A 26,076-nucleotide genomic window follows, 5' to 3' on the forward strand; every position below is an offset into this window, starting at 1 on the left:
TCTGGGCCTTCTTTTAAATTCGGCATATGTCATTGCCTCGTTTGAGGGGGTGCTGCAGCCCCCTCAGCAGCTCTAGTTCCCGCATCCGTGATATTGACTAGTGTAATTCCTGACAAAACTCTAAATTATACCATTTGTTTAATTGAGTTGGAGTAAATAGCCATTCTCAGCTTTGAAATGTCCATAAAATGCACACGCATATCAAGCTTTATTTATTTAATCAATGTATGTAATTTTAAAGTTATAATCATACGCTCCGGCCCCTAAAATAGGTGTACCCTTGGAATGTCATTCAGTAGGAGATTGAATGAAACGAGTGGTTTGCGAATGAACCCCGTCAGACGTCATCAGGAGCGGGATGTCCCAGCAGATAATTCCAGCCAATGGCGTTTAAAGTTTGATGTACATTAGCCAATCCGTGAACGTGTCACTGGAAGTAGGCGGGCTGCTGTCAAACTACGGCCACGGACGTTGTCGTGAACTTTACCGGTGTTGAACTACCCCTGGACCCAAACCGTAAACGTGAGTTACCCAAACCATCATATTGCGTGACTACTTTTATAAGAAAAGGATAGTTGATGATGTCAATTGGTCTTTGGTCGTGTTTTCAATCATCGTGTTTTCCATATAACGACCAGAAGATCTCGTGGTCGACTCCACATGGCTACCTAGCCACCCAGCTAACCAACCAACCGACCGACCAACCAACCAATCCTGCTAGCTTCTATTAGCCCCAGGTTTAATAACGTTACAGCTGGCGCATAGTGTCGGCGTCTGGCTAATTTCCAGTAGCAGCGTAACACAAGTTGCGGTTCAGTATCTCTGGTGGTTACCTGCTTGTATTGTTATCTGCTATATATGTCGAGAGTCTGACCACACTGGGCCTTAGCTACAACCAACCTACTGTTACTGTCGGGACAGTAGGACAGATCACTCACTGTAGCTAGCTAAGCTGAATGCTTGCGAGTAAGCTAACTGAGCCCAAGTGCACTAGCTGTAGCGTTAGAAAAGTGGGCATTTCTGTGCTACGCTGACTACAAATGCCCTTCTATCAGACCTTGCAAGTCATGCAAGTCGACGTGTTTTATGTGACACCTCCAATTTTGACGTGCACCCCTTCAAAGACTCGTTGCACAACCAGTAGCCCTCAGCAGTTTGATTATATCGCATTGCTGTAATTAATTACTTCAATGAATTATTAATCCACTGACATTCATCTCTTTCCCAGTCTGTTACAGGCTCAGAGTATGGGCAGTGTGTTGGCTGCCGCCTCCCCCAGTCCTGCCCCAGCTGCGGCTGGAGGCAGTCAAGGGGTCCCAGGGTTGGTGTCTGTCCCTCCAGGGTTCACTATGCCCTCAGTGTCTTCCGTCCCTCCAGCATCTGGATCAGACACAGCAGATTCAGAGTCCTCGCTCCCAAACCCAGGCACATATGAGGAGTGCCACCGCAAATGTAAAGGTAAAGAAATCTGTTAAATTACTTGACGCAAATCTCTGACAGTTCACCACCGATGTAGTTCATTCTTCACGTGTATTCAACTCTCATGCAATAACTATGGTGTTGTAATAAATATGGAAAAACTTAGAGGATGGCATGTGATTTAGTAACTGTTAAAAGCTGAGTTTTATGGATCTCTCTTTTTTTGCCCTTTTGTTACAGAGGTGTTCCCTCTGCAGATGGAAGGGGTACGGTTAGTGGTCAACAAAGGCCTGAGTAACCACTTCCAGGTCAGCCATACTGTAACCCTCAGTACCCTCGGTGAATCTGGTTATCGGTTTGGTTCCACCTACGTAGGCAGTAAACAGACTGGACCAGCAGAGGTAATGATCATTTTCGTATCATCTGCAAAACTGAACTTGATGTTTTTGAACTTTGGTTGTAAATCTTCTTGATCATGGCAGAAGTTTGAATCTTTTCTTTTAAGGTTCAAAACTAATTAAAACATACGTCAGTTTTATGCCTCGCCCACAAGGTGCATGCATGCAACTGATGAATACAACTGAACAACATTTACACTGATAGTCAGGAAGTGATGTAGCCATATTTAAGTTTTTAAATATTATCCACATGGGCTGAAAGCTGAAGACAGTCTGTTTTGTTCCCCCTAGTCATTCCCAGTTATGGTTGGAGATATGGACAATACTGGCAGTCTGAATGCCCAGATCATCCACCAGCTTACATCTGCTGTACGCTCCAAAATAGCCATCCAAGTAAGTAGCTATGTAGATGTAACAGCCAGCCTTTCAGATATTTTTTTTCAGCTTTTAATGTAAGTGTCACTGCCAAGGTTGTAGTTTTATTTTTTTAAATTTTTTCTTCCACTTTTTGCATGTTGCAGACTCAGCAGCACAAGTTTGTGAATTGGCAGTGTGACATGGAGTATCGTGGTGAAGACTTCACCTCCGCTGTAACGTTCGGAAATCCAGACGTACTTGTTGGATCTGGTATGATTTATAGAATAGAATTGAATAGTCCTTGATTATTACTTGAAATTAAATTATTTTCTCAAAACTGCACTGATGGTTTTGTTTAGCATGTGACTAAACCCTCATAACAAGTAGAGCAAATGGCTGAGAGTAGCAACAGTAATAGTAGTGGAATATATAACGAATCTTTACAGCTGGGTGATCTGGTTAATATCATTATCAACAATATTAATAAGTGGGGATATCCGAATCAGTTTTTGGCTGTGTTACCTTTTTGTAACAGAATATCTGTTGATCCTGAGTCCAATCTGGTACAAAAGGTCTACCTGTATGTTGCTTGAATATTTATGTCACACATTAAAATAAAAATAATAGCTCCACTAAATCTGACAAACCCTATTTTTACACAAGCAGCCTGAAAAATATTAAGTTAATAAACTTAGATTATTGATATTGAATGAAAACGTAACTGGGGAATGCAATACCTGAAACTGATTTAATGTAATCAATTAGAGAGAAGAGGTATCACTCTGCTGGAGTTGTTGGAACTACGGCAACAATGTGGCTGTACAGTAGTTTTACATTGTGATGATTTTTCCTTCTCAACCAATATTTGGCTGAGCACAAACTGCCTGTAAGGCTTAAATCTGACAGCTTCACTTGGACTTGATGTTAAGTTACACAGAGACTTAGTTAATTAGCAACCGGTGATACGACCAGCTATCAGTAGTGTTTGTCATTTTAACCATTGACAGCTACGGTCAGTCTCGAATGACAGAGATAAGCAGGAACCTGAATGTTTTGTACACTGTTACTTTTGAAAGAAGGGAGATGATAAGCTGATCAGACTGTATATATAATTGAAGCTCTTTTACCACTTTCTCTCAGGAATTTTGGTGACCCATTATCTCCAGTCTATCACACCAGCACTGGCTCTGGGTGGTGAGCTTGTATACCACAGGAGACCAGGGGAGGAAGGAACTGTCACCTCCCTCTTGGGCAGGTACACAGGTAAAATCCACATGCTTATATTCAGACTTTTCAAACTTGCTTTGTTCACTTTGTCATAAGATATGTACACATCAATTTTCTCATTTATTGTCACTTAGATAAAGTGGTTCCTTATTCCATCTCACTGTTTTGTTATCTGTGTGACAGGTGACAACTACGTAGCTACAGTGACCTTGGGAGGCGCAGGAGCTCATGCTACATACTATCACAAAGCCAATGATCAGGTACATAACACAAGTAACAGTGTGTGTGGATGCATTTGTGCGGTTTTGGTACAAAATCCGCACACTAGTTTAAAGGATCATTTCATACAATTGTACGTGTCTTACTATTATACTTGCATGTCTATAAAACCTGAAAAACTTGGTGTGAACCCATCCCCACTCTGAGTTTATATGTCAAACTAAGCCTGCAGAAGCCTCGTATTAGCTTAGGTGAACTTTGGAAAGCCGAACTGAGACTTCCCCCTCTTTTATAGGAAAGTAACGACAACAACAAAATTCTGCCATGTTCATATTCATAGATTTCAGTCATGTGACCTGCACACTGACCTGGAGGGCAAAACGGTAGACAGTGGCTAATACCAGACTTCCAGTAGAGACGCAGCAAAAGCGGGAACATTTCCCCTAGCAGGGATTTAGATCACCTGTCAATCGTCGAATAGGAGTGATATGGAGATAAACTGCAAGTGTTGGGCACTTGTGATCATTATACAAGGCCGCACCCCCTCCTGTATTTCAGCCATTAAAACCCGCCAGGTCCCTGCCAGAGCTTGACTTCGGTGACATTTACGTCTGTCTTGTGGAGAATCTCTCACTTTATACTGCTGCCAGGATGAAAGCATATAAAAATATGGAGAGTTCTATATTTTCGACCTGGCCATGTGAAGAAATGCCGCCATTTGGGAGCTGAAGAGCAAGAAGTTCTTTATTGTAAAAGCAAAGGCGAGTAATTATTACCTAACACTACATATTGAGCGTTATTGTATTAATATTATTATTGTATGTGTACACTGGGCACCACCAAAACAAATCACCAACATAGTGGATCAGTCTAAGCACAAGCTTAAAGGTGTAAAGGGATTTCCAAATCATTGCATTTTGAGTTTATTTACGGCCAACGCAGCATTCCAACTCCTCAGCTAACTAGCTAACTTTAATTCAAGACCACTGCAGTTGGCCTTCTTGATACACGACAACAAACCATGTCAAAATGATTACAAACAGATGTGATTTATGGCAAAAAATATGATGGTTCATAAATGTATGTACTTGTGTTTGTTTGAGCTTGACTTTGATGAACTACTTGTGTATTTCGATGGATGCCATTTTTTAGGTAAGTGTTATGGCACAAATCCACAATCTCCTTCTCTCTGGGTTTTCTTTTTTCAGAATTCTGTAGAAGCGTGCGCCGCTTAGCTCGGTTGGTAGCGCGCGCGACCCATGTGCCAAAGCTCTGCAGCGGGCTCGACTCCCAGCCTGGGTCCCCTTGCTGCGTGTCACTCCCCCTCTCTTACCCTGTTTCCTGTCACACTCTTCAGCTATCCTGTCAATAAAGCCAGAAAAGGCCAAAAAATGTTTAAAAAAAAGAATTCTGTAGAAGCAAAGCCCAAGTGAGCTTCATCATCTGTTAGTGCAAACAGACGAAAAGAAATTAGTTCACTTCATATTATCACACCTATGCTGGCGGGAAGCAGGGAATGATCTTTTGGCCTCCAAGGGGGGGGCGTTCCCCCTGGGACAGTGAAGTCACGTGAAAACTATGAATTGGCAGGGTCTCGAAGAAAGGTGAATTTGTCCTTTTATAACTTTAGTCTTTTATTCCAGTTGCAGATAGGAGTTGAGTTTGAAGCCAGCACGAGGATGCAAGAGACCACAACTTCCTTTGGTTACCAGTTGGACCTTCCCAAAGCTAACTTGCTCTTTAAAGGTAAATTACATATATATATATATGTATATATATATATATATATATATATATATATATATATATATATATATATATATATATATATATATATATATATATATATATATATATATATATATATATATATATATATATATATATATATATATATATATATATATATATATATATATGTAACTGCATGAATTAAGCAGAGGCTGAAAGTACTTATTACATTTACTGCTGTACTGCAGGCAAGGCACTTCACCTGAGTGATTTCATGTTGTGCTCCTTTGTATATTTCAAGTCCACCACATGAAATGTATACGATTCACTTCAGTAGATTTATTTGAGGGCTTTAATTTCAGATTAAGATGACTAATAAGTCAACCAATATAGTTTGATATATTAGCACCTTTTAAAAAGCATAAATTATCTCCATCTTTACTGTCATTGTCATTTATATTGACTCATGAATGCATTGTAATTATAATCCAGTGATGTAATGGATATAGTACTGTCAGTTGTCTTTCTTGAAGTGTATTTTGATGCTTATACTTGATCTACTTTAAATTTTGAATGCAGTAGGAAAGGATTACATGTTGAAAAATATTTTCACACTGTTGATTACTGATTACTGTTGACACTATTGATATTGACTAAGAACTAATTCTGCCACTGAAATTAAGGGACTAGTTATCTGCACATTACAAAATTAATGTAGATCATGTTCTTAAATTGAATTTCAAGTTTTCATTATTCCTTTCTGCAGGTACTGTTGACAGTAATTGGGTGGTTGGGGCAACCCTTGAGAAGAAACTGCTGCCGCTGCCTCTTACACTGGCCTTAGGGGCTTTCCTCAACCATCGCAAGAACAAGTTTCAGTGTGGCTTCGGTGTCACCATCGGCTAGAGGTGCGGGCGCTGCCTGGAGTGAGCTCGCAGGCCACAGCTTGGACCGGCACAGAGACACACAGTAACCTGGACTAAGTTTTAGAAATTGGATTCAGAGACTCTCTTTCAACTGTGAGTTCTGGGGCAGACAGAGAGACAATGACAACTACCAAGGAGCCAGGACTGGCCAAGCCATGCCTACATTCTGTAGCACAAATGTCTTTCCTTTATGGTGTATTGGATATACCCAGAGGCTAGAGGGATGTATATCAGAGGGCATCAGTGATGCATGAGATCATGTGATGTGAAAATCAAAGTAAGTGGTTAGAATTAATATATGGTGATCATGTATGATGGATTGAAATAAATGTGATTACTTTTTTGTAAAACTGGATGTTGTTATTGCTTACAGAGGAAGAGCGGGCAGAGTGTGGATGTAGCTTGTTAAGTATAGAATAGTCCAATGTGAGCCATGCAATCATGCTGCTTAATTTAATGTAAATCTTAACGGCAGCCATTTAAGAGAACTGCCTCCATGACATGTCCTGAAAGATGATCAGAACGTCATACTGTAGTGCATATAACAGTCCATGGTGATTGGATTTCTAAATGGATTTCTTTGCAATGTGACGGGGGAAAATTAGTCTTTAAAAACCTTACTTACTAGTGGTAGTAAAGAGTTACTAACAGAACAGACACCTTTGAAGTAGTTGTAATTTGCTTGGTACTTCTACTCTATTCCAGACTGAAAATATCGAATGATTCACTTCAGTTGGTGTTTGTGTCAATAGACTGGAGCTACGAGGCTGTCATGGCAATGCCCTGTCATTTCTGCTCTAGCACGACTGTCTCCTACATGCCGTTGTGCAATACCTTTCACTGGCATGAGGCTGTGAGATTCTTCGGTGTGTGACACATTTTTTGGTTGTTGTGTATTATTATTATGTCATGTAGTTGATTGGTTGGTTTCATACTGTTGTTGTGAAGTCAGTAACCATAGGCCACATCAAGTACAAAGAACAACAGTTGCTTGGAAAAGGATTTATTAGAAAGTTTCAGAAGATTTCACACTAGAAGATCCCAGAAAATCATGTTCCACTTTAGAGAAAGATATATCCTTCCAACACAATCTTAAATACTAACCATGCTATTGCAGGCTTTTTCTTTATTTTTCAAATAAGCTTACCCTGTGAGTCAAGAAGCACTCTACAGGAACAGCTAAGACACTTCTCAAAACACTGAAAACCACCAGTCTCTATGTGTTCTTGATACACAAAAATAGGGACTGACAGCAACCCTTCCTATCTTAAAGCCAGTTACAAAAGCACTTTTTTTTCCCCATTTCCTCAATTGACAAAAAAGGTACAATTTCAAGATGAAGCCACAAAACATAATCTAAATACTAACATATATGTATGGTCACAACACCAAATCATAACCAGGATATCACCAGTATTTATTCAAATATCATACATCTCATTCTTTACCCATTGCTTTACCCTCTATCTAATACTATCCACATAGTAGCTAATATAAGCAGTGAGAAAGCAAAAAAAGCTTCATAAAAAAGTTAAAATCCCTGAATTACTCAGCCGTTGGCAAGTATTTAGGCCCTGTCCCTCTGCAGAGCTGAGATGCGCCTGGCAGGAGGTCACATGTCAAGCTGTCATCAGCATCAATGCCAGCAGGAAGGTAAGGACAGGAGAAGCAAGCAAACCGGGAGAGAAGCCAAAAATGCTGCAGCAAGAGCAGATTATTGATTAAATTAAATCACAAACCACAATTTGAAAAAATGGCTCTATAGTTGTGGTTTACAAACTAGAATTTTTAAAAAAAAAATCACTGAGAGAGTGAAATGTGTAAGTAAATCTGATTACCTGTCATCCCCCTCTGTTGTTGTTGATGCTGTTGTTGGCGGAGAAGGACCAGATGTGGGTCCTATCCTGTAAAATGCATTGCATCAGTATTAAACTGGACAAGTTTTCTTTTGAAATGAGAAGCTGTTAATCTGAAAACAAAGTGTCCTACCGTGTTGAGCACGGGGCTTTATTCAGATCTCTCTGAGGATGTCTAATCTCCACTGGTCCCACTTTAGGACATGGCAGAACGCTCCCCTTAAGCAGAGGAGTGAGATCTAGAAAAAGGAAAACATTTCAAGATTCTTCTACAACAAATCTTCCACTTGGGTGTAAAAAGATTTGTGAAGAAGAAGTTGCAGTCAAGTTATGTATTAAAAACATTTCTATCTGCTCACCGTGGAAGCTGAAGGCAAAAACAACACTCCCCCCCTTGATGAACTGTCTTGATCTCATTTCTTCCAAATCTGTGAAAAAATTTCTGCCACTTGCAGGTCCGGCGAAGATGGTTTCATTATTCTCATCGACAAACGGAGTTCCGACGTCACGAGGGTTGCCCCAACGAAAGGCTCCTGTTGACAGAAAGTTTTTAGAACATTGAAGATAGATTACCAGAGGGAATACTGTGAAACCATAGTGAAGTAGTTTTGATTACTTCCATAACGTGTCTTATTTCAGACTAATGGAAAGACAGTGTTGAAAATACACATTTGGGTGTTTATCTCAGCTCAGAAACCACAACTGTGATAACTGTATGCAACTTGGTGCATGTTTTACCAGATGCTCTGATCTGAATATTTAAATATGACGGAAAATATCAGAAAACTGTCTTATCCTGTAAGTAATCAATGGGGGAAGTTTCACAGTGATATCTATTCATTAAAAATCTTGTCGTATTTATCTGCAGTGTCCCCCCCCCCCCATAAACTTACCATTGGAGATGGTGGATAGGTCAGTTGTGATACTCCTTTGCTTGGACATGTGCTGCTGGATGTTGGGGGTCTGATCCAGCATCTGGAAGGTCACCTGCCTCTGTGGGCAAGGCCACTGCAGCTGTTTGTCATTTTTTCCAGATAAGAGTTGCACAAAGATTCCGACGAATGTCTTGGACAGCTTAATCCCAACCCTATAAGCATAGCCCCCTGTGGAGTACTGCCGTGGGCTGAGTATGGTGGTTCCATATTTACTAGTGTTCAAAAGTTTCTCAAAATCGTCAAACTGCATGGTTACGTGTGGACATTCGACCTCGGACAGATTGATGTCATCAATTGAGAAGCCTCCTGAAGAGCTTCCCGCTCCTTTACGAGCCTCAAACTCCACCTGGAAGTGCTTTGTGGCGTTGAGTGAAACGTGATGGAGCTGCCAGTGGGATGTTTGAGGACCTGAAGGAGGAGTTTTCGGATGACTTATTTGCATTATGTGTATATCAAGGGCTGCATGTGTCGCTTTCAAACATTCATAGGTCATCAGAAGTTTTTTTTCATGCACAGGTCAATTCTAAGATTTTGGGCTGTTTTACATCCGTAACTTGCCTTGAAACCATCCAAAGTACATATAAAAGGGATAGTTAAGGTCTTTAAATGTGGGGCGGTATTAGGTACTTATCCCTAGCCAGTAGTAGAGCCAAAGGAAAGGGCAGTTTGAAAGCGTTCATGCTGCTTCATAATAAAAGCTTTTAATTGATGGAATAATGGGGGCTTTTATTGTGAAGAAGTTATAGGAGCACCGCAAGCTGCTCGGCTAGCTGAGCAAACTAGCTAATGGAAGCTACATTTAGCAGAGGTTAGGCGTTACACCGGCAATATGCTGCCACTATGGGTATGTATTCAATAGGTGGCCAATTCCTACATATTGCAACCTTTAAACAGAACATTTCAGAAAAAAACAGCCTTAATCTCAGAAAGATTTTATGCCTTAAATCCCATTTAGAGCAGATAACAATCAAACAGCTAGCTTCACATTACCAGTGATCTGTCCGACGAGGCGGAGGGATCCCTGGGAGTCCCATTCATCTTGAAACTCTCTCAACCAGATATTCAGTACATCCAACTCGTTCCCGCTGTGGTAATAGTAGAACTGGAGACACTGGATTTGACATTCCCTGTTGGAGCTCATCCTTTGGGTCTCGAGCCAGGCCGAGTCACCCTCCGTACCCGATGCTGTGCTAGCATGCATGAATGAACTTGTGTTTGGACCTGGAATGTTGTCCAAAATGACAGACAGACCTGTAAACATATCTACTTCTTCTTCTTGACAAAAATCAGTGTAAATATGGAAATTCATTGCTTTGGGCTTTTAACAGGCTTTTTAAAGACGACAGGTAACAAGGAGAAACTTTTCTGAAATCTCACCCTGAGGAGTACTGTTGCCACTGGGTAGACTGGTGTGGTCAGAGCTAGGACCCCCATCAGCACGAGTTACCATTTCCCAGCTGCTGCCACTCTGTGAACAGTTACTCATGTGACACATGGTCCCGTTAGAAAAGCCACAGTACATCTTGAATGCAATGGTTGACTCTGCAGAGGATACAGGAATGAGGATCATTAATTGACATGTGAATATCAAATGTGCAAAGTGTGAAAGTTTCTCAATCTATTTAAACCATAAAAAGTAAATCAGTAGATGGTGATGGAGATAGCAATTTAATTGGATCCTTATTATAATGTGATTGTTTCATTAGCTTTCAGTGTGTTATAGGCTTGATTTCATACAATCTCATACATGCCTCACAATCAAACTGACTCATTCACACCTGTTTTGTTTCAGCTGACGAGTAACATCCAATCAATCGCTCTTTTTTCGGTATTACTGAGAGGATGTTTGCTGTTGCTTGCTATATTTTTGGGTATTGTTGGTCTAGATGAGGACCCACTTTCTCTGTTGATATAGAAAGACTTATTCTAAGGTAATGAAAACACAATAGTTCCGGTGATTGAACACAAATTAAAACATCTTAACAAAATGCTTGTTTAATTTCTGCCACTAAATCCTACATATTGGACCTTTAAGAAGGGGTTGGATCTCCAGCAGGGGCTTCATTGCTGCATTGATTCTTTAATGTTGAACAGCAGAGCCTTTTTTTCTGCCACTTAAAAGTTATGAATTACCAATACCTTAACAGGAATGAATCTTTGCTATTTTCACAGACAACCAGGGGAGTAAAACTGAACGTGGTGTATGGATTAAACAAATAAGATATGATTAGGGAACATAAGAGGTGCTGGTAGGCGCATTGCTTTTCAGTTTGACAAATCTAGATGAGCAGTTTACACTTGTTTAGGGGCTAAAGTGATATTGATCTTCTCATCTAAATCGCCACTAGGAAGCTCCTTGCTTTTGGTTTTATTTCCAACAGCATGGAGCTATTTTCACAATTCCTTCAGAAAAGTTCTGCTCCCACATTTCTGCCACCTGGGTACTATTTTGATTAGCTGAATGTTTATTATTTGCAACAGCATTGCTTGTTTGCTCAAACTGTTCAGACCATTACCTGTGTTTGTTTCCTGATTAGGAACTCTTGTGGCTTTGGCAAAAACTATTGGGAGTGAGGTCAGGCTGGAACAAATCATGTGATTTGTTGCTGTTTGCATCTTGTCTCTTACCAGCAGTCAATGTTAGCTTCAGTTAACCACGACCACGCTCCTTCCATGAGCCCAACCCAGTAGTCCCCTAAACCTGCTTCAAACCTTATCAACAGAGGGGGCTGATTGGATTATAGTCACAGAAATACTTTTTTCAGTTCTGTATCAATTCTGTTAAGCACCAACAAACCTGTCATGTCCTCCTTTTGGGCAGCAAACACACATATTTGTCCTTACATTTAGACAATGATTCCTTCAAGTGAAACACATTGAAGTTATAGAAATAGATGACACACTGATTTGACAGATTTTATTCACTGAAACAAACAATACCAAAATATTCCTAAATCTTGATCGCAAAGCACTTACTGCATTTGTAGAGGCGGTTCAGCTCCAGAACATCACTGGGACTCATTTCCAGTCTCTGACCAATAACATCCTGGAAAGACGGATCTTTGGTGATAATCGTTTTCTCACTGCCATTGTTGAATGCATACTGGTTGTAGTGCATCACCGACCAGTAGTCATATGGGACTCCATTGGTGGTGCTTCTGCTCTTGTCAACAAGTCTGAAATTGTTCTCAAAACCTAGATGACATAAAAGCAACCATCAGTTACAGAATATGGTATTGATAAACATTGGCAGCAGCTGGTTAGACCCTAATCCACTAATCATTGATTATACAATAAAATATAACTCAACCTATCAATTAAAACATTGTAAAAATGGATGAAAAAATCGTGTACATGTTGATCTTTTGTGAGGTCAAATGATGTAAGCTGTATGAATAATGTTATTTAGCCATTAATAGGTAATTTGTACATCATTTGATACATTTGTAAATACTTTTGGTAATCCTGCTTTTAATTTAAGAATATGTACTTCTGGTGATTAATCTATTTATTTTCAACCCTCTTTAGATGCTTTGACACATTGACAACATATAACAAACAGGAAGATTATAATTTGAATCTCAGTGAAACCTTCTTTGATGTTCTTGAATAAAATTGTCACAAAGTCATCTCTGTCGTATCTGGACTGCTCATGGAAAAAGCCAAGAGCGTGGAGGATCTCGTGTTCAACGGTAGAAATTTCATCACAGAATCTCCCGATGGAGAGTGTCTGTCCGTTGGGAAGTTGTTTACCAATATATGAAAAACATCTAAAACAAAAGAAGCACTCATCAGTAACAGTCACATTGATACTTTTATGTCACTGACCTGAACAGGGGCCTCATTTATCAAATCATGTGCAGAGCAAAATCACACCTTGATCGATGCTGAGGCTCATTAACACAGAACCATCCATTGACATAGACAATGAAGATTTAACCTAGAGGAAAGTAAAACTGCAATATAAAGAAACTTTGGACTTTTCTGCGGGTTAGTGGAAGGCCATCTGTAGCTGTGTTTATTTCAACTAGAACAGGCAATTTAACCAACCACAATGTTTGCCAATCCCTAACCAAGTGGGTTTTGTGCCTAAACACTTTCCAGGGCATAAACAAACCCTAACCCTAACCCGGTGTTGTGATGAAAGACATATTTAAAATTTGACCTAAAAATGCAAAAAGTTGCAACATACAGAACCATACAGTTTTAACCTATCAGCTGGGTTGTAAATTCTCTTATAAATCACTGCCACCTGCCCGTCAGCAGGTAGCAGAGAAACAACACTAGATGGCAATCAGAGTCCTCGGATAAAAACTAAGACTGAGATTTGTTAAAGACTCTAACGTTGCCTTTACAAGAGAATTGAACTGTTTATTTGGAACTTAATGGTAAGCAGACCTTTCTCCTTTCTACCAAATAGAAATAGAGTTAGTTGAAAAACCTGGAAAATAGGACAAATAAAAGAGACAATACATACCCGCCTAACTTTTGGACAGAAATGTAATAATCCTCAGAGTCCTTTGGCTTGAAGTCAATGCATGACTTCAGCCTGAACTGTTCCATGGCTTTTAGGATGACTCCTTTAGCGTTCATCTCTTCCATTGTTCATTGGAGTTGTGTAACAGGAAAAACAAAGAAATGACCATTTAAATGCTTTTCATGAATGAAGAAATCTTGCTTTTGTACAGTATTCTGTGGCCATCTAGATTCTCAGGTGGAGGGGAAGGGCTATTTTGTGCCCCCGGATGTTGACGGTTGTACAACGTATTCCACCACCTCCAACAGGTGCACTCCTCCTTAACATGTAGAGATATTCCTCATTATTATTCAGTAAACATTCTATTTACCAAGGTCATTATCCAGGACATATGGTACCGGGGATGTCCATAGTCTGTCCTCATCAATAATGGCACTCCTTTGCAGGTTCGGTGGCTAAGATTTAAAAAAATGTATTCAGTGACACAAAACATTGACCCGCACACTCCACATTTTAATAGTTTACTACAAAAATGCTAAAGTCACCTCCAAAATATCATCAGGTAATGATGACTCTAGGGTAGAGCATAAAAAAGAAATCATTAATGTTACTGACAAATATGAAGTTGACAAAACAAGGACCATTTAATGATATAAGGATGTTTTAACTTACCGTTGTTTATGTCCGTGATGTTCTTTTCTCCACCGATTTCTACAAAAAAACAGATTAGTAACATGATTCAATAAAATAATTGTGTTAAATTAACTTAATTAGATCAAATAAAGAATATTAATTTCTACAACTTACCCCCTATCTCTAGTTCATCCTGTAAAAACAATCACATTTGATCAATTCAACCAATGATGTAATTCTTAGATAACATAGACACATGAAATGCACAAAACAACACGATCATATTCTATTTGACATTTTTTTTAAATTACTGTGGTGTACAAGTAAAATCCTCAAATTTGAAATTTAACATCAGATGGTTTCTGACTGTGGTCATGACTTCCACAGTATTTTAAATGTATCAAACATAGCCTTCAGTCTAAAATACAGAATATTTAATTAATTAATTACTTAGATAACCCTAATCACTTATTGATTAATTGAAATGTAAATGTTACAGCAGCACAAAGAATAACAGAAAGAACAGATATAGTACAGATGTATAAAAAGTACAGAAAATAAACAAATAAAAGTGAATCCAACAAGAATAGAATAAAATATAAACAGAACTAAAAATCACAGACCAATGCACTGATTAGAGGATCAATGTTAGTTTAGTCTGATAGCAGCATTAAATACATTGTAATCTTTGAGAAAGTAGAACAACTCAAATGAAATCTTACTGGATTTATGGTGAACGCTGATGAAACGGCCAAGTTCACAACAATAAAAATGAGGCCCCTCATTCTTGTCGCGTGGCCCAAACTTGAATCACACAACAGAGATCCAAGAAGAAGCACAGAAAATCCAAAGATAGATATGTTATTACTGAAATACATAAATGCAACTGTACATTTAGTGTTATGAAGAATTCTCACCTGTAATCTTGTGGCAGCCTTACTGTCTGCATGCAAGAGACTCCCTGACAGATGGGTTTTAAGGAGGTATGAGAAACAGGTTTGAGACCTTTGCAAGCATTGTAGGTAAGCTATAGGTATGCATGCAAGATCATTCAACGGAGCTATTGTCCTGCTTGCGGTGATGTCAAAAACAAAATACTGTCTCATCGTCACGTTGATTGTCAGAAACTTTCACGTGGCAAATCTTTATCAGATTCAGATGAAATGTGCACAAAGGTTACACATGACTGTCACACAACTATCCCACGCTCCAACTACTGTAGCAAAGACGCCTTTAAACGTCAGGGTAAACTCTTAGCATCAGCACCATCAGTATACTAAAACTTTTGTAGCAAGATCAAAAGTTTTTCACCATAAAATAATAGCTTCAGTACCACGTTGATGGTACAGTGCCTTGTAACATGGTGAATGGTGTTTCTATCACTTGTTTCTATCACTTTTTTTCCGAGCTTATAGTAACAGTGTTTTGGACTGTTAGCTATGTGTCCAACCCCAACCTGGGGAAGTGGACTGCACTTTGTCAGGCCTCTACCTTCACACCTGTCCAACTTGGGTGTCCCATGTGAAACCTAAGCTCCTGCTGATATAGCTCTTAAGGTCAGTGAGGCATGCAACCCCCCTGACCTCAGTAAGGTGGCAATCCCTCATGGGGGGAAATCTGAAAAATAAAAATAAAATAAATAAATGAAATAAAATAAAATCTCCTTCATCCAGATTTTATCAACTAACAACATTTTTTTTCTTTCTTTCTTTCTTTCTTTTTTTTTTTTTGGCTTGTTTTTTCATTTTTTGTTGGCAACTTAACTGCTCAAAAAATCTCCTTTCTCTCCACTCCTCTCTCACTTCTCTCTCATTTCTCTCACTCCTCTTTTTTCTCTACACTCCACTCTACAACAACAGTCTCCTGTTTCCCTTTGCAAAAACTCTCACAAATTCATCCATGTCCAAGTTATTTGTTTTGGAATTCTCATGGGCCAAGATCACCAGATTCCTTTTTTTCTTGTGTAACATAGGGGGTTAGAACCCGTAACAATGTGGAGAAAGAACTCTCATATGCTGCTGAAGACATTCCAGTTACCAGGGCTGTTACATATAATTTTTGCAACTCAGGAAAGGCTTCCTTGTACTCCTGCAGGTGTTTACACACAGTGGACAGGTCTGATTCATTTGAACATTTCTTGAGCAACTACTGTTTTGCCACAAGGATTTCATTTTTCAGACTTGCATTGTCTGCCACTGTGCCAGCCAGCACAGCCAGAGGGTGCAGCTGGGTTGAATCTAGAAATGCACCAGATTTGGGTGCAAGACTAGATATGGCATTCATCGGGTCAACATTTCTCTGTGAAAATCGAGTTTCCATTTCTGAAATGGCCCTGCCAAAGATGTTGAGCAGAGGTCTTTTCAGAGACTGATGGGGATTAAGGATAGGATCATCAGAGTTTGTATGGCCCGCAGTTTAAAATTAGGTGCATCATATTTCTCAGACACATGGTGATGCTGAAAAAACTTCGTTTTGCACATGGTTCACTCTGCATGGCAGAGCTTGTACAACACCTCTTACCCCACTCATCACAGAAGCCCCATCATAGCACGGGCTAAGTATGTAGTCAGCACTGTAACCAGCATCAGAAAGGTGCGTCAGTATCTCAGAGGTGATGTACTCTGACTGATGCAAGTCAAGCAACCCAATAAGATGCTCCCCTAGCATGGAATTGCTGACAAAGCGAATCATCACAGACACATTTTCCCCATTGCGCCTGTCTCTGGTCCCATCACTTTTGAGGCAGAACCCTGCAGAATCTGCATTTTCATATTTTTTCCTGATCTCTCCAAGCACCATGTCTGCCAGTGTTTCAATAATTTCATTGTGGATATCCTTAGATGTGTATTTTGTATTCTGTGGGATACCCTTAGCAATGCTTGCTAGGTTCTCATCTTTCTCTAAGGTATACTCCATCAATTTTAGAAAGAGACCTGAAGCAATGTCATCGTCAGCTGCATCATGCCTCAAAGTTTCTGCTGTCTCACGGAGCTCCAACTCGTTTAGACAGAGAAACTTAACAGCATTGCCCACACAGCAGAAAGTAAGTAAGCTGGCTTTGTAAAAAAAAACAAAAAAACCGCTGTGATTGTATATAACAAAACAGTGCAGAACTCATTTTGTCAACTTGAAATATATTTATTTTGTGAGTATATTAAAATGTGCTTTCCCAACTTCTAAAATTTTTATTTGAGAGCCGGCCTCGCACAGAACCATCCAAAAATTCCAACTGTGGTCAAACACATGCAGGCAAAAATATAAATGTGTGAGACAAAACAAATATATCACAGCAGAGCACAATGTCGAAACCGTGACTGTAGTTCAAGTCCTCAAGAAAATTTTCTCCCAAGTTTCAAGTTTAAGATGTTATTCAAACTGTTAGGCAACATTAAATACATCCCAATGACTGAGAAAATAAATTAACTCTTACTGGATTTATGGTGAACGCTAATGAGATGGCCAAGTTGACAACAAGAAAAATGAGGCCCCTCATCCTTGTTGTGTGGCCCGAACTTAAATCACACAACAGAGATCCAAGAAGAAGCACAAAGCACAAACATATCCAAAATATGGATATTACTGAAATACAACAACGGTACTGTACATTTAGAGTTATGGACAGTTCTCACCTGTAATCTTGTGCCAGCCTCAGTGTCTGCACAGGAGCTAAATCCTGCAGTCTCTGTTGTTGATCTTTTGATTGATGTGCATTTCATAAATAAAGTCATCAACAGAATGTGGATAATATCATATCTGACATGATGTCTATGTATTACTTAAAAGAGGTGTCTACTTAGTTATCATGCTAACTAGTAAGCCCTGGTCTGTCCTGGTCTAAAGCTTCAGTGTTCGCGTTGTAAAAACTAACACTCCCCTGATCCCTGAACCCCCAGCCTGAACCACTAGCTGTACAGCTAACCAAGCTAACTAACTCTCTACTGTTGTCTTGTGCTTCGTTTTCTTCTTCTTTTTTCTTTTTCCAAGGGAAGTCTTGTGGAAGGAAAATGAATGCACAATAATGGAAAGCAAACATCCATGAAACACTGAAAATGTGATATCTCTGTTTATTTGCAGGCGATTCATTTGTTTTACTCATTATGTATAAAGCTGAAAATGAGGAGGAAGGACGGGGATCCTGTGGTGAAAGAACCTCCATTTGTTGATGTGTTTTCTGAGAAAAACAAGATACAGTTAGATGACTAAAGACATTCAGATCAATTTGATGATGTGACTCAAATACAACTTACCATCATGAGACTAGCCCCTCCCTGGTACAGCGCTGATTAAGCATTATCCTGCCTTTGTGTTAGACCTAAAGTATCACAAAAATTAAATAAAATTTCAGATGTATTTGTGAAATCTATGAGATTAAAAACCTTTTAAAAACATTTTTTAACCTACCCTTTGTTGCACGGGCCTCTTTCAGAGTTGTTTGGGTAGGTGATTGTAGATTGCGTTTGTTTCGGACAAGGCAGAGATGGGTTATGCTGAAGACTGGAAATATCTAGAGACAATGTGTATTAGTTTAAAATTCATTTCAACAACATGAGGAAAAAAATATACTAATTTCAGTTTGCATATTAAGCATGGCATTGGTTAGGGTTAAGAAAGGATCATGTTTTGGCTAGAAATATTTGTTTTAGCTACCACAAATATGGCTAAAGATGTTTCGAGGTTTCCATAAAAAAATATCAAGTGGTGTGTCACACTTACAAATGTTGATACGCTGTCATCAAGTTATAAACAGGTAATGTTAACATGATATGACATGTTTTCTAGAAATGTTAATATTGCTCGTAGCCATGTACAGAAAGGATGCAGAAAGGTCACATGACAACATTTCATTCTGACGACCACACTTTGCCAGTATTTTATTACCTGGGAATGAGACTCCGCTATCTTTCACCGAAATAGCTCAGTCCACCTTTAATGAAATATTAGCTAAAAACTATATAATGTCGACTACAATCTTACAAGATGTACTCAATCATGAATTTGATTAGGATGAAACCCAAAATCTTACCTGTCATTGTTAAGAGGAAGACAGCAGTGCCCCCCTTCAGAAAGTCTCGGCTCCTGATTTGCTCCAGGGAGAGGAATGATCTCACCCCATAGGCCGAATTCACATGGAGAGATTCTCCATGCCTTCGAATACGTTTTCCCACCAAATGGGGATTATCAAATACACCTTGGAAAAACAGAAAACACGTCTCCTTACAGATACACATCAGTAGTGACAGTTTTACAAAAGGTTGTATAGACTGATCAACTTATCAGTCACAGTAGAGCATTGAAGGGATATTCCAGTGTAAACAAAACTCACCTCTCCAGCTGCAGGCTCGTTGTGGGGAGGCCCTTTGAGTCGATTACCGAGTGCAGTAGAGTTCCGCACCTCAGTGAATATCATTACTGTGGGACTCTACTGCACTCGGTAATCGACTCACAGGGCTTCCCCACAACAAGGAGGCTTCTTGGGTGGTGAGTTTTGTTTATCTTTTCCGACAAAGCCGGTAACGATATCAAATGTTTGATTCCTTGAAATATGTGCTGGGACCCTGTTTCTAATGTTGCTGAAGTTTGGTGCTGTTCTGAGCACTATTTGTGGCTTTTTGATGGCGATTTATACGTGGACCCATTTACAGAAGTGTATTGTTGTTGTGTGGTCGTTTCTGAGGATGCTAAAACTACGTAAGCTAGCGGTCCGCAAACTTTACCTCTCGAGGGGGGGTTGCACTCGGTGTCAAGGTGTGTTAGACCATGGATTAAACTTACACCGGAATATCCCTTTAACATGTCTCTTATATAGACTCACTATATGATGGATCAGTGGTTACAGTGATCTGTTTGGACATCTGCTGTTGAGTGTGAGGGTTCTGGTCAAGCATGATGATGTTCACCTGCCTCCATGTACAAGGCCATTCCAGCATGGAGTCATTGTCACCTGAGACCATACGAAAATATAATCCAAAATAGGTTTCTCGCAGAGCAGCTACCACCTGGTATGCATAACCATCTGTGGAATACATCACCGGGCTGTGCAGGTAACTGTTGTAGTCAGTGTTTGTCAGAAGCCTCTCAAAGTTGTTAATTTTCCAGATGTTATGTGGACACTCGGACTCAGACAGGTTGATGTCGTCGATCGAAAAACCTCCTGAAGACTTCTCCTTTCCGTTATTCACCTCAAACACAATCTGGAACGGCTTGGCAGCATTCAGGGGAACCTTGTAAAACTGCCAGTCATTGGTTGGTTCACCTGGAGGGGAAGACATTAATTTATCATTGAAAATGATTCTCTATAGATGATATATCAGACAGAGATCTATCCACCATTTTTGTCCGGTCTGTCTCAGCAACTATTGAAACGACTGCCATTAGATTCACATATAGACATTCTCACTCCCCAGGGTATGAATCCTATTACACTGGTGGCCCTGTGACTTTTCCTTGAATGCTACTGGCGAGTTTAACTAAACATTTTGTAAAAGGTCTTGACCATTATTTGGATTGATTGCCATGAAAATTGGTACACACATTCATGGTGTCTGGTGGATGAATCCTAATGAGTGATCCACCTGACTTTTCCTCTTAAAGCTAAACAAGAATTCTGGCATTTTTAAACCCGGGGTCTATATTCAGCATTTTGGTGTGCACATTATTGATAGTCACCAGAAGTTTAGGGAATCGGTCCTGTACATCGCCTCAACTGCCAGCTGCACCACAGCTGCAGTGGCTGCAGTATAATTCTTTGTTGCAAATGCAACTGTCAAAGTTACGCCAACTAAAAATGCTTGTTCTTGCCACTTACAGGCTGATTCTAAATATCTGACAGCATTATGGGAATGATTCCTACAGAGGTAGTCTTTCCATTGTCTTGTTCAAGGAGGAGTCTTGTTTTGAAATCTCACTAGGTGAGACGTTACAGTTGTTTTCTCATTCAGAATTAATTAAATAGTCAGCCTTGACTTTGGAAATACATTTTTGCAGGCAGTTTTTCTAGGCAAATGCACTGACTGAAAAATGAAAAATTGTCTTGACTTGACTGAGGGCCAAAAACACTTTGGTGGATATAGTTGCGGCTGTCATGGAGTCAAAATTAATTCATGAAATTCATTTTATCCAAATATACAAATCATCACCTTCAGCTGTACTGTTACTGTTACAACTACTAAAATCAACCTGTTAGCATTATCACTGTAAGCATGTTTGTATGCCGATAGTAATATTTAGGTCAAAGAGCCACTCACTTGCATGGCGGTAAACTAAATGATCATAGTTCATGAGTAGTATTTCCATTTTTCTCACCAGTTATCTGATCCATGAGGCGAAGGTTTCCCCTTGAGTCCGTCTTATCCCGGAACTCTCTGATCCAGATGTTGAGCTGGTCTGTGTGGCTTCCACTATGGTAAAAGTAGAACTGGAGGCACTGGACGTGACACTTCCTTGTGGGGCTCATTCTTTTGGTCTCCAGCCAGGATGAGTCTCCCTTCTTACCCGATGCTGTGCTAGCATGCATGAAGTAACCTGGGAAGTATTTGGATTTGACTTTTTTAGTCTAGTTTGCTTGGAGTTGATCTTCAGAGATTTAGTTGTTATACAATATGTCACCAGGCTGCTTTACCTCCTGTCTTGCCCAGGGTGGTGTGGTCAGTATGAGGCCCTCCAGCAGCATTGCTTACTCTCTTCCAACCTTGAGCCAAACCTTTTTTACAAAAGCTCATCCCACAGACATCAACATTGGTGAAGTTGCAGTGCTCCATAAAAGAAATCGATCCACCTGTTGTCACAAAGCAAACATCAGTATATTGCACATTTTCCAGACTTTTTAAATAATATATAATTAGAGAGACATGAGAGTCTCAACTTACTGCAATTATAAAGCCGGTTTAGCTTGTACACATCAATAGGGCTCATTTCCAGTCGCTGGCCAATTTTGTCTTGATATTGGGGCAGCTTAGTGACAATTGTGTCTCCAGAGTTTTTTGAAAAGGAGCTTTTGCCATAGTGCATCACTGATAGGTAGTCGTATGGAGCATTAAATGTTGTACTTTCACCTTGAGATAATTTATAAAAATTGTTCTGAAATCCTGTAGACAAGATAGACACACATCGCAACAGAAAAATATGATAAGAATCAAATTTTGAAAAAAAAAAAACAGCATTAGAACTTTTCTTTGAAAATTATACTGTTTTGTCAACATTCAAGTTCAACTGTTAAATTTCATAGAAGAATTGGTTCACCCAAACATTAACATTCACTCATTATCTACTCACCCTCATGCCGATGGAAAGTCAGTTAAAGTTTCATAGTCCACAAAACCTTTCTGGAGCATCACAGTAAAACAGTGTTGCATTATGAGCTATACGGAGCCATTCAGTGTTTTTCAATTCTTTCTTCAGTTGTTGAGGAGAATGCTGCAATACTGTTTTGCTGTGAAGCTCCAGAAAAATTTTGTGGACTACAAAACCTCATCTGACTTTCCATCAGCATGGGGGTGCGTTGATAATAATCATGAAAAAAGTTTTTGTGGGGTGGATTTGTCCTTTAAGTGACTGAAGCAAACGTTTCCATGTTCCTCCCATTTCCCTCACTCTCTATTATGTGAAGCAATCCTGAGCTGCACTGAAAAGCTACGATAAAACGTAAAAGGCATTTTCTGGCACAGAGGGGGCATCAAATTTGCACAATGACCTGTTTGATTAAACCTGTCAAACAATTAAATGCAAAAGAACAGGACAGACACAAAGTAAATCTTGTACTCCCAAGCACCTTTTGAATCTTGAGGTGTTGTAAAAGATGCATGTTATTACCATCTCTGATGTTATCCCACTTGATGGTTATGTGGTCGTCTCTGTCATATCTTGATTGCTCATGATGCAAGCCCAAACAATGCATAATCTCATGCTCTATTATGCCAAGACGGTCACATCTATGACCAATGGAAACAACTTGGCCATGTTTAACAAACCTTGAAACATAGGAGTAACACCTGCATAGAGAAGACGAGGGGCAGAATAAATCAACATGAGGCCAGATTTCACAATGGAGATTATGTTTAGGGAGGAGAAACAAATTTACCCTGGATTTTTTCTGATTGAAATGTAGTATTCCTCTGACTGTCTGGGCCTGAAGTCAATGCATGTCTTCAGACGGAAATGTTCGAAGGCCTGCAGAAGCAGCCCTTTTGCGTTCATACCTGGAATCACAATGAGCATTCACCACCTTGTGTGTGTCTTCTGATTTGCTTGTGCCTCAGCAATGTTTTAACGGTGATCATGGAAAAAGGCCCATTGAACATCACTCACTGAGGCTGTGTTCTAGTACATAAGAAACTGGGATGTCCCACAACTTCTTTTGGCTTGCCAGAATGGCATTCCTGGCAACTCTTGTTTTTGTCTTGACGGCCTTGGTTGGAGTAAAGGTGTAAAATTAATAAAAACAGACTCAGCAATCTCTCATGGAGAAAAAAAGGGAGGAAAGACATGATTCACATCGCTTACTTCCATAATGTCACCCTCAAATAGATCCAGACCTAGAGGGCAAACAGAGAGACTCAAAAGAAGCACTTAACATGTCAGTTGTTTCTTAAAGTGAGTAGTTCTAAACATTGCTTGGTCAGAGTCTCTCATTTGTCGACATTTTCTGATTTCTGATTCTGATTTCATCTATAGCATGTTTATATAGCACCAATGGAGGCAGTATCTCTATATTTAAATACTCAAATTCATTGGTAACCATAAAACTATGATCTGTAGTTTATCTCACCTTCGTTTATTTCAGCTATGTCCAAGTCGTCGTCACCATCGACCTCTTCAGAGCAGAACACAGAAATTCATTTCTAGTTTTACACAAGCTCACACAGTGTATGGAAATAGTGTTATTTTATAAGAATTTGTAATGTAATGTTAATTATTATGAAAATAACATAAAAAAAGCCTCACCTATCATCAATGACTCAAGAGACTAGAAGAGAAAAGACCAACCAGAGGTTATGAGAGGATTAAACTTGAGTAAATCCATAGACACATATGTCAACTCTGTGCAAATAATACAAATATTTAAGACATGTACTTACCATGGCAAGGTGAAGCATGCTCAGCACAATAATACAGCGATACATTATTGTCAACAAATCCTCAAAATGGGAAAGAACAATAAAAAAGGACAGTTATAATAACTCAAAAAAATTCCTCACAAATAAATATCCTAAATTCTGAATCTGTTGGTTTCAGATTTTTGTGCTGTTCTCTCCTCCAATAGGCAAGTCTTTCCAAACCATTTTAGAATTTCTGATCCTGGATTACAAAGATTGTTTCTTGTCAGTTTCCAGACCATATAGTCTACAGCTGAATGTGTCAAAACTACACTTCATAGACAAGTGAAGTTACAGACTTGTTTGGATACCAAACACGTCCTTCCACAAACATCATCTTCACAAAAAAAACAACCTCCCTGAATAAACATAGGAACATTAGTTTAGTATCCAGTTTCCCTTCTGGGCCTATTTGGCATACGATTGTCTGACAAATATCACTCCTTCAGTATCCTGAGATGAGAAACACTTTAACCCTATTGCATGATAAAAAAAATGATCAAGTGAAAAGAATGTGTGCTGACGTACAAGTATAAAAAAAAAAGGATATTTCCTTAATTTTATTTTTTATCATATATACATTGTGACAGAGACCCTCTCAACCAGTCAGTCTAGTTTTTGTGATATCTGCAGTTACAGTCACATACACCAAATCTACAATCTCAAAGCATCAGTATTTGACGAGTTGGTATTTGAGAGTCAACTTTCAGCCTCTGCTGTCTTACAAAGTGGATCTTGCAAAAGTGTTAATAATGTGCTTATCAGTAAAATGTGACATATTTAATTATTTATTTTCACATACATTGGCAATCCAACATCCATTCATTGTCACTACAGCACTATTCAACTTCTTGGTGGTTATGTTTAGGCAGGTACCCTCTGTGAAGGGCTAACTGTAACCAATCAGATCTGCAGTAGGCGAAGCCAAGCTCTTGCCTAAGCCAGCTGAATGAAGACCAAAAAACATCTCAATAATTAACAGAAATCACAATCTGTCCTTTAACTTAACCAAAGTGCTTTTGTTGGCTAAACCTATCCACAGGCAGGAGTCTGGATGTGAATCAATTCAAGGATGTCTTTGAGACAGGTTGGTCCATTTCTGCTTCTTTTAAATTAATTAGAGGTGAGATTTGTAAGAAAAGTGGATTTTTGATCCCAAAGCGTTACTATTCCTAAAAGAGTAGCACCTTTAACCAGGGTCAGACAGTTCACCTATGTAAATGTCAGTACACTGGGGCACAGCAGAAGAAACACAACAGTACACATACCAGCATTTGAGACATGATAGACAAGTCTATCTGCTTGACTTGATACAATTAGCACTGAAAGAATCACAATGACAGATGTGTTACTCAAAGAACATAACTTGGATTTATGGGGAATGTGACCTTGGTGAGACTGTTGCGTAACATTTTTTTTTTTCTTTGCATTTTAGCATTGTCATTGCGATGCTGGCATTTAGCTCATAGAGCCACTGTGCAGTCGTGTTTAAATGCTAAGTCACCAGTTCAAATCCTGGCTCCTCTGGCGCAGAATTGAAATGCATGTCGACCCCCCAAAACTGCTCCTGATGTGCAGTTTGCACCTTGGCAGCTGCGATGAGATGTTGTTTTATTTTATTTTATTTTTTCCTAATTCAGATTAACTTCACATGGTTGGGATGGGGGGATAGTTTCAAATCAAACTGATCTGTAGAGGAAAAAAGAGTTCTTATGTCGTTTGGAGGTTAAAAATTGTATTTTTACATAATCAGCGTGAACGGCAACTGTCAGAAAGTTGCAAATAACACATTATTCATAATTTCCTT

The 26,076-nt window shown here is 39.3% G+C and overlaps 3 protein-coding genes across 7 annotated transcripts; 1 reads left to right on the top strand and 2 right to left on the bottom strand.

Annotated features, from left to right (window-relative positions):
* The first annotated feature begins 370 nt into the window (after positions 1-370).
* tomm40 (translocase of outer mitochondrial membrane 40 homolog (yeast)) lies at positions 371-6,627 on the top strand. 3 transcript variants are annotated; one of them, XM_037075828.1, is made up of 9 exons: positions 371-522; positions 1,229-1,458; positions 1,660-1,820; positions 2,109-2,210; positions 2,339-2,444; positions 3,315-3,437; positions 3,585-3,661; positions 5,264-5,366; positions 6,118-6,627. In XM_037075828.1, exons 2-9 carry the CDS (start codon positions 1,248-1,250, stop codon positions 6,255-6,257), a joined length of 1,023 nt encoding a protein of 340 aa, XP_036931723.1. In that variant the 5' UTR covers positions 371-522; positions 1,229-1,247; the 3' UTR covers positions 6,258-6,627. The 3 variants fall into 3 exon arrangements, with proteins under 3 accessions (XP_036931723.1, XP_036931724.1, XP_036931725.1); XM_037075829.1 differs by lacking the exon at positions 371-522 and adding an exon at positions 571-737; XM_037075830.1 differs by lacking the exon at positions 371-522 and adding an exon at positions 804-825.
* Positions 6,628-7,264: 637 nt separating this feature from the next.
* On the bottom strand, positions 7,265-17,696 carry LOC119005322 (meprin A subunit beta-like). 3 transcript variants are annotated; one of them, XM_037072841.1, is made up of 16 exons: positions 15,096-15,228; positions 14,901-14,982; positions 14,353-14,371; positions 14,218-14,256; positions 14,091-14,119; positions 13,916-14,000; positions 13,546-13,663; positions 12,660-12,838; positions 12,045-12,263; positions 10,446-10,610; positions 10,059-10,289; positions 9,027-9,476; positions 8,493-8,666; positions 8,267-8,372; positions 8,116-8,181; positions 7,265-7,975 (listed from the first exon to the last, which is right to left on the bottom strand). In XM_037072841.1, exons 1-16 carry the CDS (start codon positions 15,125-15,127, stop codon positions 7,897-7,899), a joined length of 2,073 nt encoding a protein of 690 aa, XP_036928736.1. In that variant the 5' UTR covers positions 15,128-15,228; the 3' UTR covers positions 7,265-7,896. The 3 variants fall into 3 exon arrangements, with proteins under 3 accessions (XP_036928736.1, XP_036928737.1, XP_036928738.1); XM_037072842.1 differs by having other exon boundaries at positions 14,901-14,964; positions 15,096-15,227; XM_037072843.1 differs by lacking the exons at positions 14,901-14,982; positions 15,096-15,228 and adding an exon at positions 17,609-17,696.
* A 539-nt stretch (positions 17,697-18,235) lies between these two features.
* On the bottom strand, positions 18,236-24,514 carry LOC119006195 (meprin A subunit beta-like). Its single transcript, XM_037074658.1, has 15 exons — positions 24,252-24,514; positions 24,118-24,139; positions 23,942-23,986; positions 23,677-23,708; positions 23,482-23,581; positions 23,255-23,372; positions 22,987-23,165; positions 22,044-22,262; positions 21,797-21,952; positions 21,481-21,699; positions 19,991-20,431; positions 19,202-19,366; positions 18,580-18,682; positions 18,426-18,490; positions 18,236-18,349 (listed from the first exon to the last, which is right to left on the bottom strand). The coding sequence occupies exons 1-14, from the start codon at positions 24,294-24,296 to the stop codon at positions 18,469-18,471; spliced, it is 1,866 nt and encodes a 621-aa protein (XP_036930553.1). The 5' UTR covers positions 24,297-24,514; the 3' UTR covers positions 18,236-18,349; positions 18,426-18,468.
* Positions 24,515-26,076: the final 1,562 nt, after the last annotated feature.

The sequence above is a fragment of the Acanthopagrus latus genome, chromosome 17 (genome assembly GCF_904848185.1).
Source record: "Acanthopagrus latus isolate v.2019 chromosome 17, fAcaLat1.1, whole genome shotgun sequence".
Classification (NCBI taxonomy): domain Eukaryota; kingdom Metazoa; phylum Chordata; class Actinopteri; order Spariformes; family Sparidae; genus Acanthopagrus; species Acanthopagrus latus.

What these genes read in the sequence shown, in the direction of transcription:
- tomm40 (XM_037075828.1), top strand. Translation starts at nt 1,248, where the DNA reads ATGGGCAGTGTGTTGGCTGCCGCCTCCCCCAGTCCTGCCCCAGCTGCG. An exon ending in AACAGACTGGACCAGCAGAG is followed by an intron (nt 1,821 to 2,108) that starts GTAATGATCATT and finishes TGTTCCCCCTAG; the next exon opens with TCATTCCCAGTTATGGTTGG. An exon ending in AGCTAACTTGCTCTTTAAAG is followed by an intron (nt 5,367 to 6,117) that starts GTAAATTACATA and finishes TCCTTTCTGCAG; the next exon opens with GTACTGTTGACAGTAATTGG.
- LOC119005322 (XM_037072841.1), bottom strand. Translation starts at nt 15,127, where the DNA reads ATGCAGACAGTAAGGCTGCCACAAGATTACAG. An exon ending in TGTCCTGGATAATGACCTTG is followed by an intron (nt 13,664 to 13,915) that starts GTAAATAGAATG and finishes GAACAATGGAAG; the next exon opens with AGATGAACGCTAAAGGAGTC. An exon ending in CCTCGTCGGACAGATCACTG is followed by an intron (nt 9,477 to 10,058) that starts GTAATGTGAAGC and finishes CTCCTCCTTCAG; the next exon opens with GTCCTCAAACATCCCACTGG.
- LOC119006195 (XM_037074658.1), bottom strand. Translation starts at nt 24,296, where the DNA reads ATGTATCGCTGTATTATTGTGCTGAGCATGCTTCACCTTGCCATG. An exon ending in AAACCGGCTTTATAATTGCA is followed by an intron (nt 21,953 to 22,043) that starts GTAAGTTGAGAC and finishes TTGTGACAACAG; the next exon opens with GTGGATCGATTTCTTTTATG. An exon ending in CTTCCTCTTAACAATGACAG is followed by an intron (nt 18,683 to 19,201) that starts GTAAGATTTTGG and finishes CATTGTCTCTAG; the next exon opens with ATATTTCCAGTCTTCAGCAT.